This window comes from Limanda limanda, chromosome 22, assembly GCF_963576545.1.
Source record: "Limanda limanda chromosome 22, fLimLim1.1, whole genome shotgun sequence".
NCBI classification, from domain to species: Eukaryota; Metazoa; Chordata; class Actinopteri; order Pleuronectiformes; family Pleuronectidae; genus Limanda; species Limanda limanda.
In genome coordinates, this window is record NC_083657.1 from 12,989,173 (window position 1) to 13,008,822 (window position 19,650).

The following is a 19,650-nucleotide window of genomic DNA, read 5'->3' on the forward strand; positions in this document are numbered from 1 at the left end:
TTCATACAGCTGTGTTGCAGCACAAGTCGAACCCAGACATGCAGGTGGATATAACTTGTTTTTCCATCCACTCCCATTGAGTGAGGATGCGTCTGTTCCACACCTGGGCCCTGTCCTTCTCCCTGCTGACGGCCTTCCACCCGGTGAGTGCCACCGTGTCAGACAGCTTCAGAGACTGCAGCCATTTTTTCTACATGGAGACTCCACCTGCAGGGGTTGGAGGGCACAGCCTGAAGAGGATCTGCCAGATGTATGCAGACAAAGCTCGCTATGCTACATTGTACGACAGCAGCCGCCGCCTACCCCTCTACTCGGCCTACATCTTTCAGAAGTCTGATGGGAAGAGCAGGATGGACACACCCTGGATGTTTGAGCCTCAGGTAGAGAGAGTGAATTAATCCATAGCATTACATTTGTATAACCCATATTCACAAATCACTACTTGTCTCATAGGGCTTGACAAGGTGCAACATCCTCTGCCCTCAACGTTCAGAAACTACCCCAAAAAACCTTATAGCAAGAAAATAAATTCAGAAACCTCAGAGAGAGTCACAAGTGAGAGATCCCTCTTCCAGGACGGACAGAAGTGCAATAGATGCAACAGAGCACATCAACAAAAAATAACAATATTCAAAACATTGATGAGAACAGACATAAATGATACCTGCATCACTGTGTATAAACAAAATAAGTTTATAGTCTCTTATGTCCTGTTAGTCCCTTATATATTCCCCCAAACACTTTAATTATACAGGGATGGAAATAAGCTACTGACATCATAACTAATGCCAAAAATACAGGTGAATATTTCACCTGTGGTACTGCGGACTAGAGTTGTTCTGGGCTACAGCCATTTCCAAAATAAACAATGCCTCATTTTGTATTACTTCCCTACAGTTGCTCTCTGGTGATGAAAGTACACAAATGAGAGCCCTTCCCCTCACTGACGACTCCCCCCCTCTGATTGAGGGCAGCCAGGCCGTGTTGGAGGACTACAACGACGCCATTGGGTACAGACGTGGCCCGCTGAATCCGGACTTGCACCAAGCAGAGCCAGGTGACAAATCCTCCACCTACACCCTGACCAACGTAGCGCCATTAATCACAGACTTCCTGGAAACCTCCTGGTATCCATACTTGGACACTGTCCGCCGGCGCCTCAATAACTTCTGCCAAGGCAAATCTTTCATGGTGGCAGGGGTGACTGTTTCAGGGGCGACTATCCAGCGAGATAACAGGGACCGCCTAGCGATCCCAAAACACTTGTGGCTGGCGTACTGCTGCCCCTGGTTCGACCGCAACTCCCCATATGAGGTGAGGTTTATGTTCCCCAGTTACGGGGGCTATGCACTGAATGGACAGACTGGCCACAGTGTGGTGGAGGTGCCTCTGAAGACTCTGGAGGACTTCCTGAGGAGCCAGACAGACATCTTTAGGGACATGACTATTTTCTATAAAGGATGTGTGTTAGAAAATCCCCTCAAGGCGAACAAAGACATGGCCTGAGGAAACAGACCTAATTAAGATAAACTTCAATAGAGACCTTGTTGAATAGTTCTGTCATGTGTTTTGAAACTTAGCTACTTATTTCACAAACATCTGTCTGCCTATACGTGCAATCCGTTAACTATTAATAAAATATGAATACGGCTGAACTGCAGCAGTGGTCCGCAACTGTGTCAAACCGTCGTCAGATCATTTTGATAATCGGATTATTTTAGTTTCACCTAACAGGAGAGGCGGTGGACTAGTGGCAGAAACTTGGACTACTGGCAGAAAAAGGTCTCTGGTTCGATGCTGGTTCGACTCCACGGAGTTTCAACAAAAACTTACCTGGATAGAATAACAACATAAAGACAAACCTGGATCTGTCCAAAAGCTCAAAAGACTATTCTCCCTACCCTGTCTAGTGCCCCTGAGCAAGGCACCTTACTCCCCCAACATCTGCTCCCCGGGCGCTGTACATGGCTTCCCACTGCTCTGCTCTGTGTGTCTGTCCAAAGATCACACCAGATGGGATAAATGCAGAGGACTAATTTCCCCATTGCATGAGTGTGTCTATGCATGTTTGTGCATGTGTGTGGGATAAATAAAGTGTTTTTTCTTCTATTACCATTGCCTATAAATTCTTCATTGCAGATAATCCAGGTAGGATGAACACAAAGTTTTCTAACTTCAATCTGCAAATACAAATATACAAAGCTCTGCACAACATCCAGCACACAAAGAATAAAAACGTGAATTGTAGATCTGTGTGAGGAGGACCCACTAATGACAAGGACAAAATTCTGAAGTGGCTCTGAAGCATTTACACAGGACAAGAAATCAGCGTGTTCCAAACAGGCAGTTTTAGAATGAACTCTGTACTAACAGCTCTAAATTTCAATAGATTATCCATCAGTATTAGTGAGGATGAGTTTGCCAACATGTCCCTAAATTATGTCCACTGCTGGGATCTTAGCTAATGAACTGTACATCTGTCATTCTATGGTTTTTCTTTTTTTATTCTTTTGCATGTCATGATTTGTATCAGAAACTTTTTCACTATACCATCACAAAATAGTGAAACGGGTTGGAGTGCTTGATTCTGAACGGATTATGCACTTTGTAGTTTGGCTTTTTTTAAGCTAATTGTACTAACATGATTCTTGCTGGTCTGGGTTTGTATGTTCATGGTTAAATAATATGTTATGTAATGGATTATGACCATGAAGTTAAATCCCTATTTAATTTAGTTTCTATTGCAAGTTGCCACCGATGTATTTGCACCAACCCTGGATACTCACTTTTTGTTAATAGTCTCCAAGAATGTTCTGACTTTGTATACAAACACATCTTGCTAAACTCAAACAGAAAATGCCACTATATAATTCTTTAAATTCCTCTAAAAGATGCTGCTATTTAAACCAATCGAGACGACTCGGAATTCAGCAAGGCACAGGCTACAGGTAAACATTGAAAACTATGACTATGACTGTGTCCTATAACTGTCCCTTTGGCTATGGGTGGATCCAAGTGTAAGAGGTGCAGTGTTTTGCATACTGAACCCAGATAAGAGAACAGTGTGAATCCTGCGTTGGCTGTGTTACTCACTTCCACTGGCAGATACAGAGACTTAGTTCGAAGAAGGATACCTGACATCAGTCGCCTCCTGGCCATGGCATTTTTGGCGCAGAAGGGCGTCCTGCTCGTCGCCTTTTTAACATCAGCCGTGAGGGGTCGAGTGGAGAAAGAGCTGTCTCAAGAGTGCAGGGAATTCCTTTACATGGGGACACCACCGACAGGGCTGGGACACGACTCCCTGCAGTTCATTTGTCAACGTTACAACAAGAGGGCACGCTATGTGACGCTGTACAACACCGTGGACCGTATACCTGTCTACTCGGCCTACACCTTCAAACGCTCCGAGGGGGATAGATGCTTTGATGTGCCTTGGATGTATGAACCTCAGGTAAAGACAAATAAAAGGTTGGACACAAGGTGGTTAGGAGGACTTTTCTTTGCTGAGATCACGTAATCACTGTTGTAATATGCTCATCCCGGCCCTGTCTCCACAGCTATCCACATCCTCTGATACCGATGAGATGCAGCCCTTCCCGCGTGGTGACACCCACAAGAATTTTGAAGATGCCCAAGCGGTTTTGGATGACTACACGAACGCCGTCCTCTACGAACGTGGAACCCTCAACCCAGACGAGCATCAGGGCGAGCCCGACGACAAGGCCTCCACCTACACCCTGACCAACGTGGTACCCATGGTGCCCGACTTCCACAACACAGTCTGGAGAAAACAGGAGCATGTCATCCGCAAACGTCTAAACAACTACTGCCGTGGCAGGGCTTACGTCGTCACGGGGGTCACCACGTCGGGGAAGATGATCCGCCAGGAAAACATCAACCGCATCGCAGTGCCAACGTACCTGTGGTCGGCTTACTGCTGTGTTGACTTCGACCACAACGCTCCTTATGTCGAGCGATACAAGTTCCCGTCTTTTGCTCACTACGGCCTCAACGAGGAGAACAACGAGGTGGTGCAAACGTCCGTCCAGAAGCTGAAGGAGTTCCTCCAGAGGACCACCTTTGTAGACCAGAACTTTCAGATCTTTGACGGTGACTGTGTCCCACCCGCACATGTTTAGCTGTAATGCTGGTGTTTGGCCTAATTATCTTTATTCATCCAAATGTTGACAAGAACCTTCTTTGTCTGATTAGCAATAATAAACCTTAGCAAAGTCTCATTGAACAGTGTGTGAAGCATTTCTGTGATATTTCACTCACTTTTAGTTGTGTTTCCATGGAACAGTCACATACTTTTACAGCACCAGCAGCTGTACAGTAATTGCATTAACACTAACAAATAATCATTATTATTACCGTTAATATGATTTATTATAGGGCTTGGTTTAATTTCCTACTGTTTTTAAAACTTGGAAAAACGCCTAACACTATCCACTGTGTGAAAAGGTTCCCACCTCCAATCTGAGCAGCCTGACCGAGACAACTAATAAGTATATTTTGTTTGAAACAGCCCTTTAATAGCTCTACCTGACATGAAATCGACAGGGTCTGCCACCCTCGAAAGAAGGCACGCGATTTCCTCCATGCTGCTGTAGTACTGCAGCTGTGCCTTGCTCAGTGGCACTCCGTTGATATACACGGTCACTCCGACGTTTCCAGCAGGAAAATCTTTCAGCTTTCCATAAGCTTTTGTCCCTTAGACATATAAACTCCATTGTATCTATACTTGGGAGAGCGCACTGTGAATGGTATGTAGAAAAACTTGAAGCTAAACATAACGACATCTCCATGTGCACACGTCTCATTTATTATTTCTTCCCTCTGCGGTTTCACACAGTAATAAAAATGCTCTCGCTGATAGATTTCGTTCCGGGCTTGTGAATTGCTGACAATCGCGGCACTTTGAATTCATGCAAAAGACTTCACAATGGGAGGCCTGTTTGCTCGAGGCACAGATGAGGTGAGAAGGGAAATGCTGGGTCTGATAGAGCTGGGACAGAGGCTGTATTTATTCGACAATAGCAAAGTCACAGTGGTGCATTACAGGTGCGAGAGAGACATCGGAAGAGGGAGAAGAGACGTCTAAAAGGACCTAAAAGGTGAGAGATGGAGGGAAAAGGAGCGGCCATGATTATACGTCCACCTGCAAACGGTGTGATCATGATCGTGCTGGCCTGTGTGCTGCTCGGGGGGGCCCGAGCAGAGGTGGTGGAGGACTTCAACCATGTGGAACGCTGTAAGGAATCACTCTACATGGGCACTCCACCCCGGGGCTACCTCGGCAACTCCTTTAAAAAGATCTGCCAGAGGTACGAGAACATACCGCGCTACGTCACCCTGTACGACCCCCGCAAACACATTCCCATCTATTCTGCCTACACGTTCAAGAAGTCGGACGGGGAGAAGAAGGTGGACTTCCCTTGGATGTTTGAGCCCCAGGTGAGAGCTATTTCTATGTCTATCTGCATTGATACGATTAGTTTGAATATGTTAGGTCACATTTCAATCTAAATTCAAGGTAGACTGTGCATTGCCTGTTTATTTTACATTTATATTCACACCTTAAAATGCAGTTAGACAGCTGGCACAACAACAGCACTGCGGCTACAAGTTAGTTATGAACAGTATTTTAATGTTCACCACCAATGCTCCACTGTGTAGGTCAAATGTTGGTAACATGGTCAAATGTCTGAATATGATTAATGATGATCATTTTCTGAAGTAAAACTGTCAACTGCATTTCAAGCAATACTGTACTGCTTGTCCTCTGTCTCCCTCTACAGTTGGCCTCAGAGAAAAGCAGCAGCAACATGGAGCCCTTCCCACAATCCTCCAGCATGCATATGAACTTTGAGGACACCCAAGCCGTCCTCGAGGATTACGCCGACGTCGTTAAATATGAGCGTGGCCAACTAAACCCCGACGAGCATCAGGCGGACCCTCTGGACAAAGCCTCCACCTACAGCTTGACCAACGTGGTCCCTCAGAGCCGGGAGTTCAACTTGGGCCCCTGGGCAGAGCACGAGGAGGGGATTCGCAAGCGCCTCAACAACTACTGCCGCGGCAAGGCCTTCGTGGTCACCGGGGTCACGACCTCCGGGCATACGATCCGCCGCAACAACCTGGACCGGGTGACCGTGCCAGAATACATGTGGTCGGCCTACTGCTGCACCGAGTTTGACCAAAATGCACCGTACTTTGTGCGCTACAAGTTCCCCGCGTTCGGAGCTTACGGGCTCAACGATCACGTCAACAACCACCTGGTGGAGGTTCCTCTCAAGAACCTGGAGAAGTTCCTCAAAGGGAGGATGGATGTGGACAGGAACTTCCAGGTTTTCTACAAGGACTGTGTGCCGGATAATTAAAATAAAATGGCCGCTGTGTCTATTGAAATGGAAGATTAGAGAATGTTCAAAATTTGGAATTGTTGGATTATAGGAAGGTTTGTTGTTTTTGAGGGTCAATAACATATTGTAAGCAATAAATAAGGATTACTTAAAACTGTCTCCTTAAGTCTTAAAATGTATGATTTTTTTCATTACTGATTACTGAGAATAATTCAGTAGATTTCGATTTTTATTGGGTTTGTAAAATATTTTATTTTAAAATCACATCCATTGCAATGTCCCAGAAAGCAAAGGTGATTTATTTATTTATGAAAAAGCCAAAAATCATCATATTTGTGAAGCTGGAACAATTGAATCTTTAGTATTTTTTGCGATTAACTGATGGTCAAAAGTAAAATTATATGTACAATAAAACCCAGTGTTTAGAATATAATACAAGATGATGAATGTCCTACAATGTACAAGGGACATTCACAATCTTGTCCTATATTTTAAATCAGTCTAAAATAATAATTAATACCGTCACGAAAGGATTATTTTCCTACCTTTACAATGACTAAAGAAAATACTGATGGCATCTAGTACATTTTTAATCATCTGGCTCAATTTACATCTTTACAACATGGAACGAATTTGAAGTAATGAAAATTCATCAAAGAAAGGCATTTAGTTTTGACACAATAGGAGAAACCAGTGAGGGAGACACTGCATATGTATCGAGGAAGATCTGGGATTCAACGTGATATTATATTTTGAAAAATAAATTGATCATCACACCAAAACATGCTCTCACTTTATCCACAGGGTGGCACTGCAGCTCCTTGTCAACACACATACCGACAACACGTAAACTGTCTGGACACTCTCTATGGCACATAGATGATAAAATCCCCAGATTTGTTGTCGTTCATCCACATAAACAACAACTATTTTGTTTTTGTCATTGGTCTGCCATCCAGTTCACGTTAGTTTTTTGGCGGTCTGAGGCAAACACAGATTATAAAAAGAACTCTGGTCCAAAGAGGACACTCTCCTCCACACCACCCACCCTCGTCTCTGCAGCTCCGTCTTCTCCAGCTGACGTCCATAGTAGTGAGGGTCAACGACGAGCAAGTAACTCCCCTTGTCCCCGGTGCACACCCCCACTACACCCTTTGAGGAATTGTCCCTGTCCCCGCCCATCATGACCGGAGACACATGCTTCTCAAAGTGCTGATGGAGCTCCTCCGCTGCAACATGCTCCAGCTGTGCCTCTCCACCTCTGATGTGCACCACCTTACAGGGGACGTCATAGAAATAGTCCAGAACCAGGGAGGCCTCGAAGGTTCCGATCCACTCCCTGGAGCCCGAGAAGGAGCCCGGCTTGTCCCCCATGGCGACCAAGGCCTGCTGGATCTCTGGGAGGCTGGGTGGGGGTCTGCTCTGGTGCTCCGGTGGAGACAGGTTGTGGCAAATCCAGGAGGCCATCGTCTGGACGGTGCGGTAGCCACACCCCCAGCCTCTGTCATCTTGTCCATCGCACCCATAATGGAAGTAGAGATAGTCTCCTTTGATCAGTGTGCATTTCAGAGGACAGGAGAGGGGGGGCAGAGGAAGATCAGTGTGGACGCTCCTTGATAAAGGTTTGTCCCGATCGGACATGTCCTCCTCAGCTCCACTTCCTCCCCAGTCAATCCCCTCCGCGGCCACGACCCTCTCATCCATCTTTGTCCCTTAACTCACCGTGCACACCCACTCACCGCTGACACGTGTATAAACAGTGGCGCCATGTTGTTGTCATACCGGCGTGCGTTCAGGTGCTCCTCGGAGGATCCCGTTTCCCTGAGTTATGAAGTCGGTGTGTGGACATAAAAAACAACAACAACGAAAATAATCATGGACAAGCTGTGTAGCATTTTATGTGTTTAGTGAATTTAAACAACACATTGACAGCTCGTTCTATTGTTGCATGATAACGAAGAGCAAAGAAAAAGAATGTGTGACAAATAAATATGTGTCGGTACAAATATGTATTTGATGTAACTTTGCAAGACAAGAGACAATATATTGACAAAACAATACAACAACAATAATAATGTAGGATAAATTCAATAAATACGAATGAAATACCATCATTACAATTACCAATAACGAGAAACAATAATAATATACACCGATAATAATGCTTATTATGGTAAAAACTCATATTAAATCTGGATGTATCAATAATGGAAAAAACATATTCATTCGTGAATAAGTGACACCGCCAATAGACACCACAGGAAAAGGAAGAAGATTCGTTTTTCCGATTATTCCGACATCACGTGAACTCATCGTGAACTTCCGGCGCACGGCGGCGACAAACATCCGCTCGGCTAAAGCAGCAGCTAGGTGGAAAGCACGCACCCCCCCGAACTGTGCGAGGAGAGAGAGACAGCTCGGTCCCCGGACTCCTTCCTCCTGAAGGTGAGACAACTCTGCACACACACGAACCAGCCCCAGCGCGGACGCTTCATCGGAATAAAACAAAAACAAAACACACCCGGCTAGGTAGCTTAGCCACTGCTAGCGCTAGCTAACGTCTGAATGAATGCTAAGCTAGCCAGTCTGTCCACAGGTAGAGCGTCTCCTCCTGCTCTTTAATGTTAAGCTTCTATATGTTATACATTTCTTCCATATTCTATCCATTGGGGGGGTATCCCCAGGATTTCAAGGTGCATCTCAAAAGTTATCCTCAGTTTTGTATACATGCAAACAAATGTTACAAGCATTTATCTAATCTCATTTAAAAAATGTATCCTTCAGATAAAAAGTCTATCAAAACATTTAGATGCCAATTTGAGTCAATTGCCATTCACACAGTATAACCATTGTGTATTTATTGGTTTAGTGCAGTGCAGACAATCATGGGTAATAGTGCTGACATTGAAAGTTTGACTTTTTTAATTAAATTATGTAAGAAACTCACAATATTTCAATTTATGAGGTGGAGCTGAGAACATTTGTTGATTTGATTTAAATATAAAGTGAAATTGTAGCTATTTATGATTCCTAGTGAGGTTCTGTTGCTTTTCCTTGTGTGCAAACGATTCAATGAAAATGTAATAATTCTGCCAACTTTGAGATGATGAAAGAATGTAGTTTAATTTTCGTTTTGATAAAATGTCTCTGTTCCCACAGCTTCATCATTAGGCGGCAGCCGCTGCCGTAACTGACCCAGACAAACATGACGGAGCCACGCAATCCAGGGACGTCCTCCATCCCGCAGGCGGCCCCAGCACACACAGACTCCACCTTGCCGGCGGTGGACATGGACCCTGTGGAGTACACCCTTAGGAAGCGTCTCCCCCGCAAACTCCCGAAGAGACGCAACGACGTCTACGTCAACATGAAGACGGATTTCCGTGCTCAGCTGGCTCGCTGTCAGAAGCTCCTGGAGGGCGGGGGTCACAGGGAGATCTGTGTCCACGGCCTGGGCCTCGCCATCAACCGGGCCATCAACATTGCCCTTCAGCTGCAGGCCACCAGCCAGGGGGCGCTGCAGCTGGCGGCCAACACCTCCACGGTGGAGCTGGTGGATGACCTGGAGCCTGAGGATCCCGACGAGGCCGGGGAGCCCATGACGCGCACACGCAACAACTCGGCTATTCATATCAAGGTTTTCTACCCGGACCCTCAGTGACATGAATGAGGTCTGCCCAGCGTGGGGCAGAGTGGCAGCGTTCCCCAGGAGACCAGCTAACATGGTTGGTGGGGGCTGTTATGGTGGTGTCATTTAATGGCAGAGCACTGCAGAAGGGAGCAGACAAGCTTACAGTGTGTGATTGTATCACTCAACCATGTGGCCACGGGCAGCCGTACTTGTCTGAATATATAGTGCTGTTACTTTTGTCATGTGCTGTGTCTTGCCTTTTTAAGTTTGCATGTGTTGAAGCAGCAGCAGTGGTGTTAAGGTGAAACCTCAGTGTAATTTAATTGTGTTAATTTCATGCACTTTTACATGTGAAATGTAAACTTAAAAGTATCTTTAATTTGAACACCCAAAGGTCTGCGCAAGGGTTTAGTTTCATGTTTTGAAAGAAACAAATAAGTGGAAAACTGAGAAACCATAAGTTAATGTGTCTAGCAGGTGTTGTCAGTGTCCACTAGATGTCAGTCAGGCTCGCAGGATGTTATCCCTCTGCAAAATAATATCACAGTCTTTTCCTTAACCTGGTCTATAACATGGGTTCAGCTGAGGGTCAAGGAATCTGATTCCTATATTTGGCTTTGTGTCGTTTAACTGCTGTTGTTCCCTTTGGTTAGAATGGATGTCGTTGACCGTTATCTAGAACACGATGAAATAAAATCAAATTTGCTTGTGAGTTGTGTTCTTCTTTCACTATCAGGTCTTTATAAAAGGCAGGAAAATCAGAGCTGGATGTGTTTAAGAGCAGCGAGGTCTGAGAACACTTGTATTTAGCTCATTCCCTCCACTGACCTGAAAAGACAAACATAAATAATGAAATGGAGAGACTTCCCCTTGTTGTTTTTCCGTCTATCCTCTCTTTATCCAAGAATAATGTTTTTGTATTTAAATAGCAAATTATACAGTTATAGCGGGGGGGAAATAACAGGAAAGAAAACATGTAAAAACATCCTTAAAAACATCTTGCACTTGCACAACGTGATATAAAAATACGGAAGAAAACAAGGAAGACCACTTAACTAGTCTGAAACAGTTGAGCTTCCATTTGATAGAAAACCCCAAGTTCCCAGGACTAACTGATTGCCTGTCTGCCGTTTCATGACGAACAACGGAGGCTCTAGCGTCACGTTCTGGGAAACTGTTTGCAATTAGAGCCTCACAGGATGTTAAATGTCAGAGCTGGACACTTTTTTTGCCAGGATGTTAAATGTAAGAGCTGGAAGACTCCGACAGTCTCGCCATCGGTGTGTTGATTGGGAAACGGCTTCGCAGCTCTCGTGTGACCCTCCTCCTCACTGGCGCTCACTGCCTCCGAGCCTCTGTGTCAACGTTTTAGTCTTTGGCTGTGACTTTTGAAGGAAGAAACAGTAACAGCAAGTGGGGTCCACCCCGTCTATAAGAAGGAAGACAGCAGCGTGCCAGTGCAAACGGTGTCAAAGCCCATTGCGAATGTGTTCAAGTGAACAAGGCAAGGAGAGCCCGACACCAACAATACGTCTTGAGCTTTAAAAGTAGAAAATCTGTATAAATTACACAACCGTTAAAAAATATATTAAAATATTCTGCGAACAAACAAGAAACCTTAGAAGACGAGTGTTTCTGTGGGGTGAAGTTAAAGGGCTGTGGGGTGAGACCTTGTAAATATTTGTGACTTTTTGCAGTGGTATTGGGTATGAATGCTCTGTCGTGACCTCAGAGTCTGACAACTATATTTGCTGGGGGTTTCACTCTGAAGAGTGGGAGGGGTCAATCTCACTGGAAACAAACCCATTCAAACTCGCACGCTCGACTTAGACAGAAGTACATCCACACACACATAAGTGCAAGAGAGTGCCAGTAGAACAGCTTTTGGAGCAGTGCTTCCCAAAGGCCTCATTTTTCTTTTTGGTCATTTTGTTCTTCACCGTGTTCATGGGTTACTTCTACATTCCAAGGTGCTATCGTCTCCCCGTTCATCCGCAGCCTGGATCGGACTGTCCTTTCCCCTCTTCCGCTCACGTGAGGACGGCCGGGTCCACCGTCAAAGGGTGCATGTCAACAGTGTCAAGTCCCTCCTCTTTTGCCTTTGGAAACACAAATTGGCTTCGCCCGGAGTAGGGAGGGCAGCCGATCAGCTGCCATCCGGCCGACAAGCCTGTGTGCCCGAAAGAAGGAGTTGCACTTTGCCCCGCAAGAATATGATATAGTTTTGAAGCACATCCGCTGCCGAGGACACCGTCCATGTATCCTTGAGCTCAGCGGTACTTGCTGGTGTGGTATATTCCTAAAAGGGAACACAAAGAAGCATGTTGGTCTTGTATTCATTTGAAAAATCTATTTATATCTGAGTGTTTCCTCCAGTTTTTGATGAAATGTCAAAACCTGTTCTTCATCACGTGACATTTACCCCTGAAGGCGTCAGCAAAGCCAGTTTAAGACTTAAGCAATCTTATCTAATCTAGAAAACACCCTATAACACCCTAACATTGATCATCTTGTCAGTGTCACAATAAGTAATCCTGCCAGGTTTGTTTCATTTTATGCAACATTCCTCTTAGTTTTCCCTGAAGTAACCGTTACCAGCTTGAAAATAACTCTCTTTATTTCCGAGAACCCTGAGCCTGGACACAGACTGCTCTTTGATATTTAGTTTGTCTGTTCACAAAGCCTCAGCCTGGACCCGCACATCATTTCAAAGGCCGTGTTGTCATAACTGCAGCAAACCCAGAAGCTCGCACAGCAGCTCCAGTGCCCACAGCCTCGTCCCGAAAGGCGGAGAGAGAAAGTCCCATGACACCCCTCAGTTTCCCTATCACCAGAGATACCAGCATTATTTCAGTTCAAGAAACTCAACTGGAGTTCAAGTATGACCCCTGTGTCTTAAATAGAACGGGGAAAAAATATTCGGAGCTTTATATTCAGAAGCAACCAAGCTCATCGAAATATCTGTTTTTCCTTCACTAAACTTCTTGTGCACAAATCCAGCTGCTTGCATCACTCACGAGCTAAACAAGATTTTATTTAAGCTGGGAGAGCAGAAGTGCCTGACTGAAAAGAGTATAGATATCTCAAGAGAAGCACGAGTGATATACGTGCAGTGGTTAGCATTGCTGCCACTGATGGTTCAGGTTCTTTCTCGCGCTTCTCCTGTTCCTTCCACTGTCCGAAAACATGCATGAGTGGGGTTAGGTCAGATTCCCTAAATGTCTGGGAAAGGCTCATATCGTCCAGTCTAATCTAAAGAATTGGAAAGAGCGTGCGCATGACAAACTTTCCTCTCTCAAAATGATTTTAAAAGGTTTTCACTGTTCCTACAAAACAAAGTGCATTTCAGAGCCAGCGTATTAAAATTGTTCCATTTGGCTCTTTTCACACTATTGGGGTGACGGTGTTGGACTCACCTGGATGTTGTGACGGCGCAGCAGATTCTTGATGCTGAGCAGGTTGCTGAGGGAGTTGTCTATGTGGCCGTGCAGCGCCGTGTTGGTGACAGAGGTTCTTAGGAAGCTGAAGGCCTGTTGTAGAAGCCACAGGCCGGACTGCACCTCCTCGATTTGCTCCAGTGCCTGGTCGAAAAAATGAAGAGAGGACAAGAGTTGAAGAGTCTCATCGTGGGAGAGAGGGGGAACAAGACAAGACATGTCTGTCCTCCTGGGGCCCGGACAAAATGTGATGTGAGCCTAAAGATGCCCACTTTAAAAATAGCAAATATGGCCCAGATATCCCTTAACAGATTGGCAAGGTGTTATCTGGATGTGATCCTAAAGCGGCTCAGGTGGCAAAATGATAAATATGGACCAAATAGGACCAAACTAATTCGGGCCACTTTTGCACTTGACATGTGGTACTGCAATGGCTTACTTGTGGCCCAGATCTGGCAAACAGCCAGAGTGCCCAAGTGCCATCATTCCATACGGCATGTGGGCCAGATGTGGGCCAAATCTGGGCCAAAACAATTTAATCGGCTCTCCCATTGCAAATTAACAAGAGTTGTGAAGAAATAACCCCCCGAAAAACAGCAAATCTCGTAGAAACTTGCAAATAGCAAATCTAAATCTGTTGTTTACTTACACTTTTCTTCTCCCAGTCATCGAAGTTGACTTTGGTTTGGGGAACCGTGACATCGTTGGACAGGCCACATCCTTCTCTACATGACCTCTAAAACAACAAGACAGGTATAACATTGATAAGAACGTCCAGTGTGGGTAACCCAAGGGACTTTTAGTGCACTTATACGTTTTCCTCTCACCATGGCAGCATGTGCGTCCTGCGCCTCCGTAATGAAAGGGTTCAGGACCCTCCCGTCACAGAGGGGTCTCAGTGGGGACGGTCGGCTTGGCCGGGTCAACTCCAACACCACCAAGAGCAAGGCAAGCAGTCCTGCACATCCCAGACACATAGATGCAGTGGTTTAAGGTCAAAGTCAAAAATGAGGGCAAACAAGCTCAGTAAGCAGCGGCTGAGAGACAACATGTGAGAAAACAACAGACTGACATTCCCAATCGGAAATGAGGAAGCAAGACCTAAGTTACTGGTCTTAACATGCAATGTCCTAATTTAAACGTTTGTCTCCTTTGTCCATTAAGGGGCATCAGAAGCATCACATTTTTTTTTTGTATATCCAATTTCACGCATTCAACTCTTACTTAATAACGCTATAATTGTTTACATTTGAAATGCCTGTAAGCCTCATGACCTTAGGAACAACAGATTCTCTCATCTCATGTATGACATTCCTTCTGATGATGCTTCCTTTGGTCTTAAGAACAGTCTGCCAAGAACTTAACTCGTTTTCTGTCTTTGAATTAATTTGTCGATGAATACTTAATTCCCGGAAATGCTTCCCTACAATGTTCACAACCAGTTTGTCCGATAACATTAAATTAATTATGAGAGCAAAAACTGAGGATGTTGCTTATTGATCTTCTTGACAAAGCTACATTTTCGTGAATTTATAACAATATTAATGCAGAACGTCCAGACTGATTCTGACAGATGGCATTTAGGGCTGTGTGATGTAGTAGCATGATTCAGCAGTATCTCATTAATTTTCTCTCAACCACGCAGCCCCAAACATGACATGGCAAGAATTAGCCTATCTGTGTACGACCGGGATTTACATTCCGGCTTTTCCATAACTGAAGGGTGAGTTTGCTGATTTGGAAATCTTGATATTAATAGTTAGCACACCCTGAACTCGAGGATATTCTTGAGAATCAAAGTGGCTCTACTGTTCATGTGATGTCATGTGGGCATCCAGCCTTGTTCCTCCGTGCCACATGCTGAATGCAGCCTTTCACAGCCGCCTGGATCTGTGACGCAAAAGGACGATGGAAAACACAGACGGCATTCCGAGGCAGACCGGTCAGACACAGGCTAGATTAAACTCCAAGACTCCCAATAACTAGCACAAATCGAGTGCAAAAAAAGCACAACCAAAACCCTAATGTAATATTTGAATTATATTACAGGTTTGATAAGAAGAGATTCTTTCAAGAATTATAACACCGTGATGAAACTCGTCCTCTTAAAAGGCAGGGGCCCATGTTGTCATAGCTTTCACCTCTCCGCTTGCCAGACGTCTGATACTACTCTTATGGAAGGAGCAAACACCTTCCGCATTCAGTAGATGGATTAGAGACACCATGTCTTTCTTGAAACTGGAGAAAATCAGATATACTCTGAAAGGTTCCATACAGAGCTTTGAGAGAACCTGGACCCCTTTCTTGTCGTACTATGAGAGCATACAAAGCCCACTACAAAAGAAAGATTAGATGGCAACCACCATTATTGTGGGTAGGGGTATATCCATCAGATTTGTGATGTGTAATTGTATAATTGTGTTGATTACCCAAAGAAAACCAATAAAAAAATGTTAAACATAAGAATTATAACAGCGTTACTAGCAGTTCATTACAAGTGATGCTTTAATAGGTCAACAGTTGAATCAATTTAAACTCCAAGCCCTCTCTTCTGCAATATAGAGCTGTAAACACGGCAGGTAATATATACTGAATGGGACTAATAACAAAGCCTTTGACACAGAGACTCCTCTGCACTGCACCGCGCCTGCTTCCATCCTGATGACTGTTAAGTGGCTGCTACACTTAAGTTTGACACTGGTAAACATTTACTGGCCGACTTTAACGAATGTCCTCTGCAGAGTAAATCACAAACTCCCTTTCAGACCTCCAATGATACTATAAGTTTACGCAAAGCCTCGGAGGTCTGTCCTCATTATCGCTCCAGAGCAGAGGAGCCCTGTGGTCTTGTGTACACTCGCCAACCTTGCTCACTTAAATAATTTTTCTGACATACGTTAAATGTCCATGGAGGTTTCACAGGCCGAGTGACCCGTGCGCAGACGGACCTAATGACGTTTGTCACTTTGCTCAATAAGCGTGTGACTCAGCTTGAGGATTATCAGTGACCTTTTCACCTCCGCCACTGCTTACGTGAGAATGCATCTATCTAAACTGCGTGCACACAAAAACACACTTTACACCCCCCCTCTCTCCCTCTCTACATTCTCACGATGGTGGTGGAATTTGCAGTCCAGGACTGTGGCCAAACTGAAAAGTGAACAGCTTTATCTGCTAACATTAGATGCCGCAGCCACGTTGCTATTGGAAGCAGTCGCTGACAAGTGCCAGTCCTTCAGATGTTGGCAAGAAAGGGAATCCAGACATGTGACGGATGCTTTGGAAAGGTGACCGGATGCTAACGTGAGAGGATGCCTTTGACATGTGCCATTTTACAGACACGTGTCCAACAGGTGCCACGGTAGAAGAATCTAGCTGGCATGGTCCTACAGTGGCTCAATGGCACAAGGGGCTGATGAGGAGACAGCTGAGTTCTTGAGCAGGTCTTCCCCATGACAAAGTACAAGGCTGGAAATAAGCAGCTATCAGATGACATAATTTCCTCATCACCTCTGCTGGAATCCCTTATAGCCGTCAGCCTTCAATAACCTTGTCCACTTTTCAGCTGACACGAGTATGTGACGGCCGTGCCAAAAACTGCACATTCACCATTCGCCTTCCTGACCTACCACTCTGCTGTGTCATGCTACAGGAGAACGACCAGAGACCTAGTTTCCCAGGGAGCGAGACAGTGAAACAAAGTCATCAATTCTCAGAGACCATTTTATCTTCAGTGGTTTACAGGAAATACTACATCTGAGTGTGTGTGAGAGGGAATAAACCCTGCAACTCCAAAAGATGTAGTACTCTGCACAACATGGCACCTTGCAGCAGCTTTAAAAATAGTATTTTTGAGACTGAAGTTTATCCATGACTAAATTGGTTCAAAGTCTTCATTTATAGGGACTTGGATGATATATGCATACAGAGTAGATTACAGATTAGCAGTGTAACCCTCTGTACAGCAGTTTTCTAGGAACCATCATTACACACACTATTTCCATTATCTGTGTGAAACAAACACAACGCGGTGGCGTGCAGAGAACAGCTCTCACAACAAGAGGAGCGTGGAGTCTGGCAAACAAACCAGGGGGACCACAATCCCATGGAGCTCCAGAGACGCCTCCAGGGAAGTCGAGTGCTCCCTCACACACAGGAGCTATACGAACACACTGACAATCCACGTAAACATCCACTCCAACCCTGAACACACGACAGACGGACGCAGCCACACAACTTTACGCACGACACTGGATGATGGGGACGAGCGCTCTTACCTCGAGCCGTGTTCTGCAACATCTACAAACAGCTTGCGCATCTTTTAGACACATCGTGAGAGAATGAAACGTAAAGCGGTCGAACCCGGCGAGTCCAGCGTGCCAAGGCAAGTGCGTGGGACCCGGGGTGGAGGTCCGACCGGCGTGGAGGTCCGGGTCAGTGGGAGCAGTCACCCACCAGACTGTGCATCCCTCCTGAGCTTTTGGCAAAAGCCTTTTATTTAACCGCCCCTAAGGATAGAGCGATAACGGGATGGTAGCCCGCCAGGGACGAGGACGCACCGCAGGGAGAGATTAAACATCAACCCACGCGTGCAGTCGCCCTTTTGCCCAGAGCCTGAATATATTGAATCTGAAAAAAAAAGTCATGAAGGCATGTCCATAACTCACTGGGAAACTCCATAGCGACCCCGCATAGCCCCTCACAGGCTCCTCGTGGTTTGGCCCATAGATCCGTCTATTGCCCGTTAATTGGAAACGAAGCTCTTTTGTGGATCTCTTGCACTTATCCGGTAGGTGTTTCTAAATGCTGATCCCGTTTGATTTCTTCATTGATGACTTTGAAAATAGTGTCGCATTGTTTCTATGATGACAATCTAAACTACCTCCCCCCCACTAAAGGCAAACAAAAAGTTTTTCTTTCATTGTTATTCAAATAATAGGCCATCCCTGTTTATAAAACATTTGTCCCTAAAAAGTAAATAATGTCTGGAAAAGGAGACTTCCCATCCATTGTTCGGATGCTTTTCAGAGACAGTCATTACAGTGGTATATTTAAAAAAAGAAAAAGGGAAAACAACTGAATATGATCAAATGACTAATTTAGTCTTGATTGTCAAAATCACCCTTTCTATTCAGCACTGTGACTGGCATCTGTCACGTGCTGCATTCAGGGAAGTCAGGCTTAAACTTCTCTATGAGCTGAGATTTCTTTATTTACAGAGCCTGTGCAGATAGTTGTGGATGTTAAGTTGAACTGATGAGGTGCCACCTTGCCAATCCGGACACTACAGTATACCACACAACTTAAAGATCCCCCCCATCCCTTTAAACAAGGTGACACACGGCCTCTAACTGGATGGGCAGCTGTGTCAAGGTCAATAAGGATTAAGATTAAGATTAAGATACATTTATTTGTCCCAAACACATGCACAGACATGCACAAGCACACTCATGCAAGGAGGGAAATTTAACCTCTGCTTTTAACCCATCTGGTGCCAGACACATAGCAGTGAGCAGCCGTGTACGGCACCCGGGGAGCAGATGTTGGGGGAGTAAGGTGCCTTGCTCAGGGGCAATAGACAGGGTAGGGAGAATCCTCTTGGATTTTTGGACAGATCAATCCATTCGTCTTTGTTGTTTCTCCGTGGAGTCGAACCACAGAGTACAGAAGAAGCACATTTATATGAGAAATATAAAGACAGGTGATGGATAAAAGGGGAAGAGAAACTACTTTAAAGGTGCTGTATGTTTTCTGTGCCGCTGAAGTTTGATGCTGAACTTGCAATGTTTCTGCAATGTTTTATGGTCTCAAGTAATCTCGTAGCTGGTTGGCCTGGTTCCAGGGCTTAAAACTCATTTCATCTGGATTTTCTGGAATGTCACTGGGGAAAATGAATGGGAAATTTACGGAACCAACGCTGTTCTAGAAATGGGCTCTCACTCCTATGCTCTATAATTCCCGGCATATAATCAGAGCCTTGCACATATAGAAGGCCTCCTGAGGACAGAATGAACGATTATTACTGTTGCACATGATGTCACCAACATCTTCTCATCCCACTGTCAACAGTTAATAAAGACACTGTATAGTCCAGCATGGTGGACGATGCCTGTAGGAATGCACTTCTCCTCTGGCACGCCTCTTTTCTCTTGTTGAACTATTATGTTTGTTTATCTGCTGCCACAAACCACCTGAGATCTATTTTATTGGAGAGGCA

General features: G+C 45.1%; 6 protein-coding genes across 7 annotated transcripts; 4 read left to right on the forward strand and 2 right to left on the reverse strand.

The window, feature by feature from the left end:
- Window positions 1-86: 86 nt before the first annotated feature.
- On the forward strand, window positions 87-1,506 carry si:dkey-85k7.11 (endonuclease domain-containing 1 protein). The gene is made up of 2 exons (XM_061095843.1): window positions 87-380; window positions 898-1,506. The coding sequence occupies exons 1-2, from the start codon at window positions 87-89 to the stop codon at window positions 1,504-1,506; spliced, it is 903 nt and encodes a 300-aa protein (XP_060951826.1).
- A 1,464-nt stretch (window positions 1,507-2,970) lies between these two features.
- On the forward strand, window positions 2,971-4,139 carry LOC133028810 (endonuclease domain-containing 1 protein-like). Its single transcript, XM_061095844.1, has 3 exons — window positions 2,971-3,017; window positions 3,106-3,451; window positions 3,558-4,139. The coding sequence occupies exons 1-3, from the start codon at window positions 2,971-2,973 to the stop codon at window positions 4,137-4,139; spliced, it is 975 nt and encodes a 324-aa protein (XP_060951827.1).
- Window positions 4,140-5,145: 1,006 nt separating this feature from the next.
- LOC133028811 (endonuclease domain-containing 1 protein-like) lies at window positions 5,146-6,383 on the forward strand. The gene is made up of 2 exons (XM_061095846.1): window positions 5,146-5,457; window positions 5,802-6,383. Exons 1-2 carry the CDS (start codon window positions 5,146-5,148, stop codon window positions 6,381-6,383), a joined length of 894 nt encoding a protein of 297 aa, XP_060951829.1.
- A 599-nt stretch (window positions 6,384-6,982) lies between these two features.
- Window positions 6,983-8,102, reverse strand: ufsp1 (UFM1-specific peptidase 1 (non-functional)). The gene has a single exon (XM_061066217.1). It carries the CDS (start codon window positions 8,067-8,069, stop codon window positions 7,326-7,328), a length of 744 nt encoding a protein of 247 aa, XP_060922200.1. The 5' UTR covers window positions 8,070-8,102; the 3' UTR covers window positions 6,983-7,325.
- On the forward strand, window positions 7,941-10,708 carry pop7 (POP7 homolog, ribonuclease P/MRP subunit). Of its 2 annotated transcripts, none has more exons than XM_061066221.1 (2): window positions 7,941-7,987; window positions 9,525-10,708. In XM_061066221.1, exon 2 carries the CDS (start codon window positions 9,571-9,573, stop codon window positions 10,024-10,026), a length of 456 nt encoding a protein of 151 aa, XP_060922204.1. In that variant the 5' UTR covers window positions 7,941-7,987; window positions 9,525-9,570; the 3' UTR covers window positions 10,027-10,708. The 2 variants fall into 2 exon arrangements, with proteins under 2 accessions (XP_060922204.1, XP_060922203.1); XM_061066220.1 differs by lacking the exon at window positions 7,941-7,987 and adding an exon at window positions 8,703-8,810.
- On the reverse strand, window positions 9,240-17,933 carry epoa (erythropoietin a). Its single transcript, XM_061066219.1, has 5 exons — window positions 17,711-17,933; window positions 14,261-14,391; window positions 14,083-14,169; window positions 13,413-13,577; window positions 9,240-12,295 (listed from the first exon to the last, which is right to left on the reverse strand). The coding sequence occupies exons 1-5, from the start codon at window positions 17,730-17,732 to the stop codon at window positions 12,143-12,145; spliced, it is 558 nt and encodes a 185-aa protein (XP_060922202.1). The 5' UTR covers window positions 17,733-17,933; the 3' UTR covers window positions 9,240-12,142.
- Between the last annotated feature and the right edge of the window lie 1,717 nt (window positions 17,934-19,650).

Excerpts from the sequence above, each read along its gene's own strand:
- si:dkey-85k7.11 (XM_061095843.1), top strand. The coding sequence starts at position 87 with ATGCGTCTGTTCCACACCTGGGCCCTGTCCTTCTCCCTGCTGACGGCC. Across the intron at positions 381-897 it reads CCTGGATGTTTGAGCCTCAG|TTGCTCTCTGGTGATGAAAG; the intron begins GTAGAGAGAGTG and ends ACTTCCCTACAG.
- LOC133028810 (XM_061095844.1), top strand. The coding sequence starts at position 2,971 with ATGACTGTGTCCTATAACTGTCCCTTTGGCTATGGGTGGATCCAAGT. Across the intron at positions 3,018-3,105 it reads GGCTATGGGTGGATCCAAGT|ATACAGAGACTTAGTTCGAA; the intron begins GTAAGAGGTGCA and ends TTCCACTGGCAG. Across the intron at positions 3,452-3,557 it reads CTTGGATGTATGAACCTCAG|CTATCCACATCCTCTGATAC; the intron begins GTAAAGACAAAT and ends CTGTCTCCACAG.
- LOC133028811 (XM_061095846.1), top strand. The coding sequence starts at position 5,146 with ATGATTATACGTCCACCTGCAAACGGTGTGATCATGATCGTGCTGGCC. Across the intron at positions 5,458-5,801 it reads CTTGGATGTTTGAGCCCCAG|TTGGCCTCAGAGAAAAGCAG; the intron begins GTGAGAGCTATT and ends CTCCCTCTACAG.
- ufsp1 (XM_061066217.1), bottom strand. The coding sequence starts at position 8,069 with ATGGATGAGAGGGTCGTGGCCGCGGAGGGGATTGACTGGGGAGGAAGT.
- pop7 (XM_061066221.1), top strand. The coding sequence starts at position 9,571 with ATGACGGAGCCACGCAATCCAGGGACGTCCTCCATCCCGCAGGCGGCC.
- epoa (XM_061066219.1), bottom strand. The coding sequence starts at position 17,732 with ATGTTGCAGAACACGGCTCGAG. Across the intron at positions 14,170-14,260 it reads AGGACGCACATGCTGCCATG|AGGTCATGTAGAGAAGGATG; the intron begins GTGAGAGGAAAA and ends TTGTTGTTTTAG. Across the intron at positions 13,578-14,082 it reads ATGACTGGGAGAAGAAAAGT|GCACTGGAGCAAATCGAGGA; the intron begins GTAAGTAAACAA and ends TTTTTCGACCAG.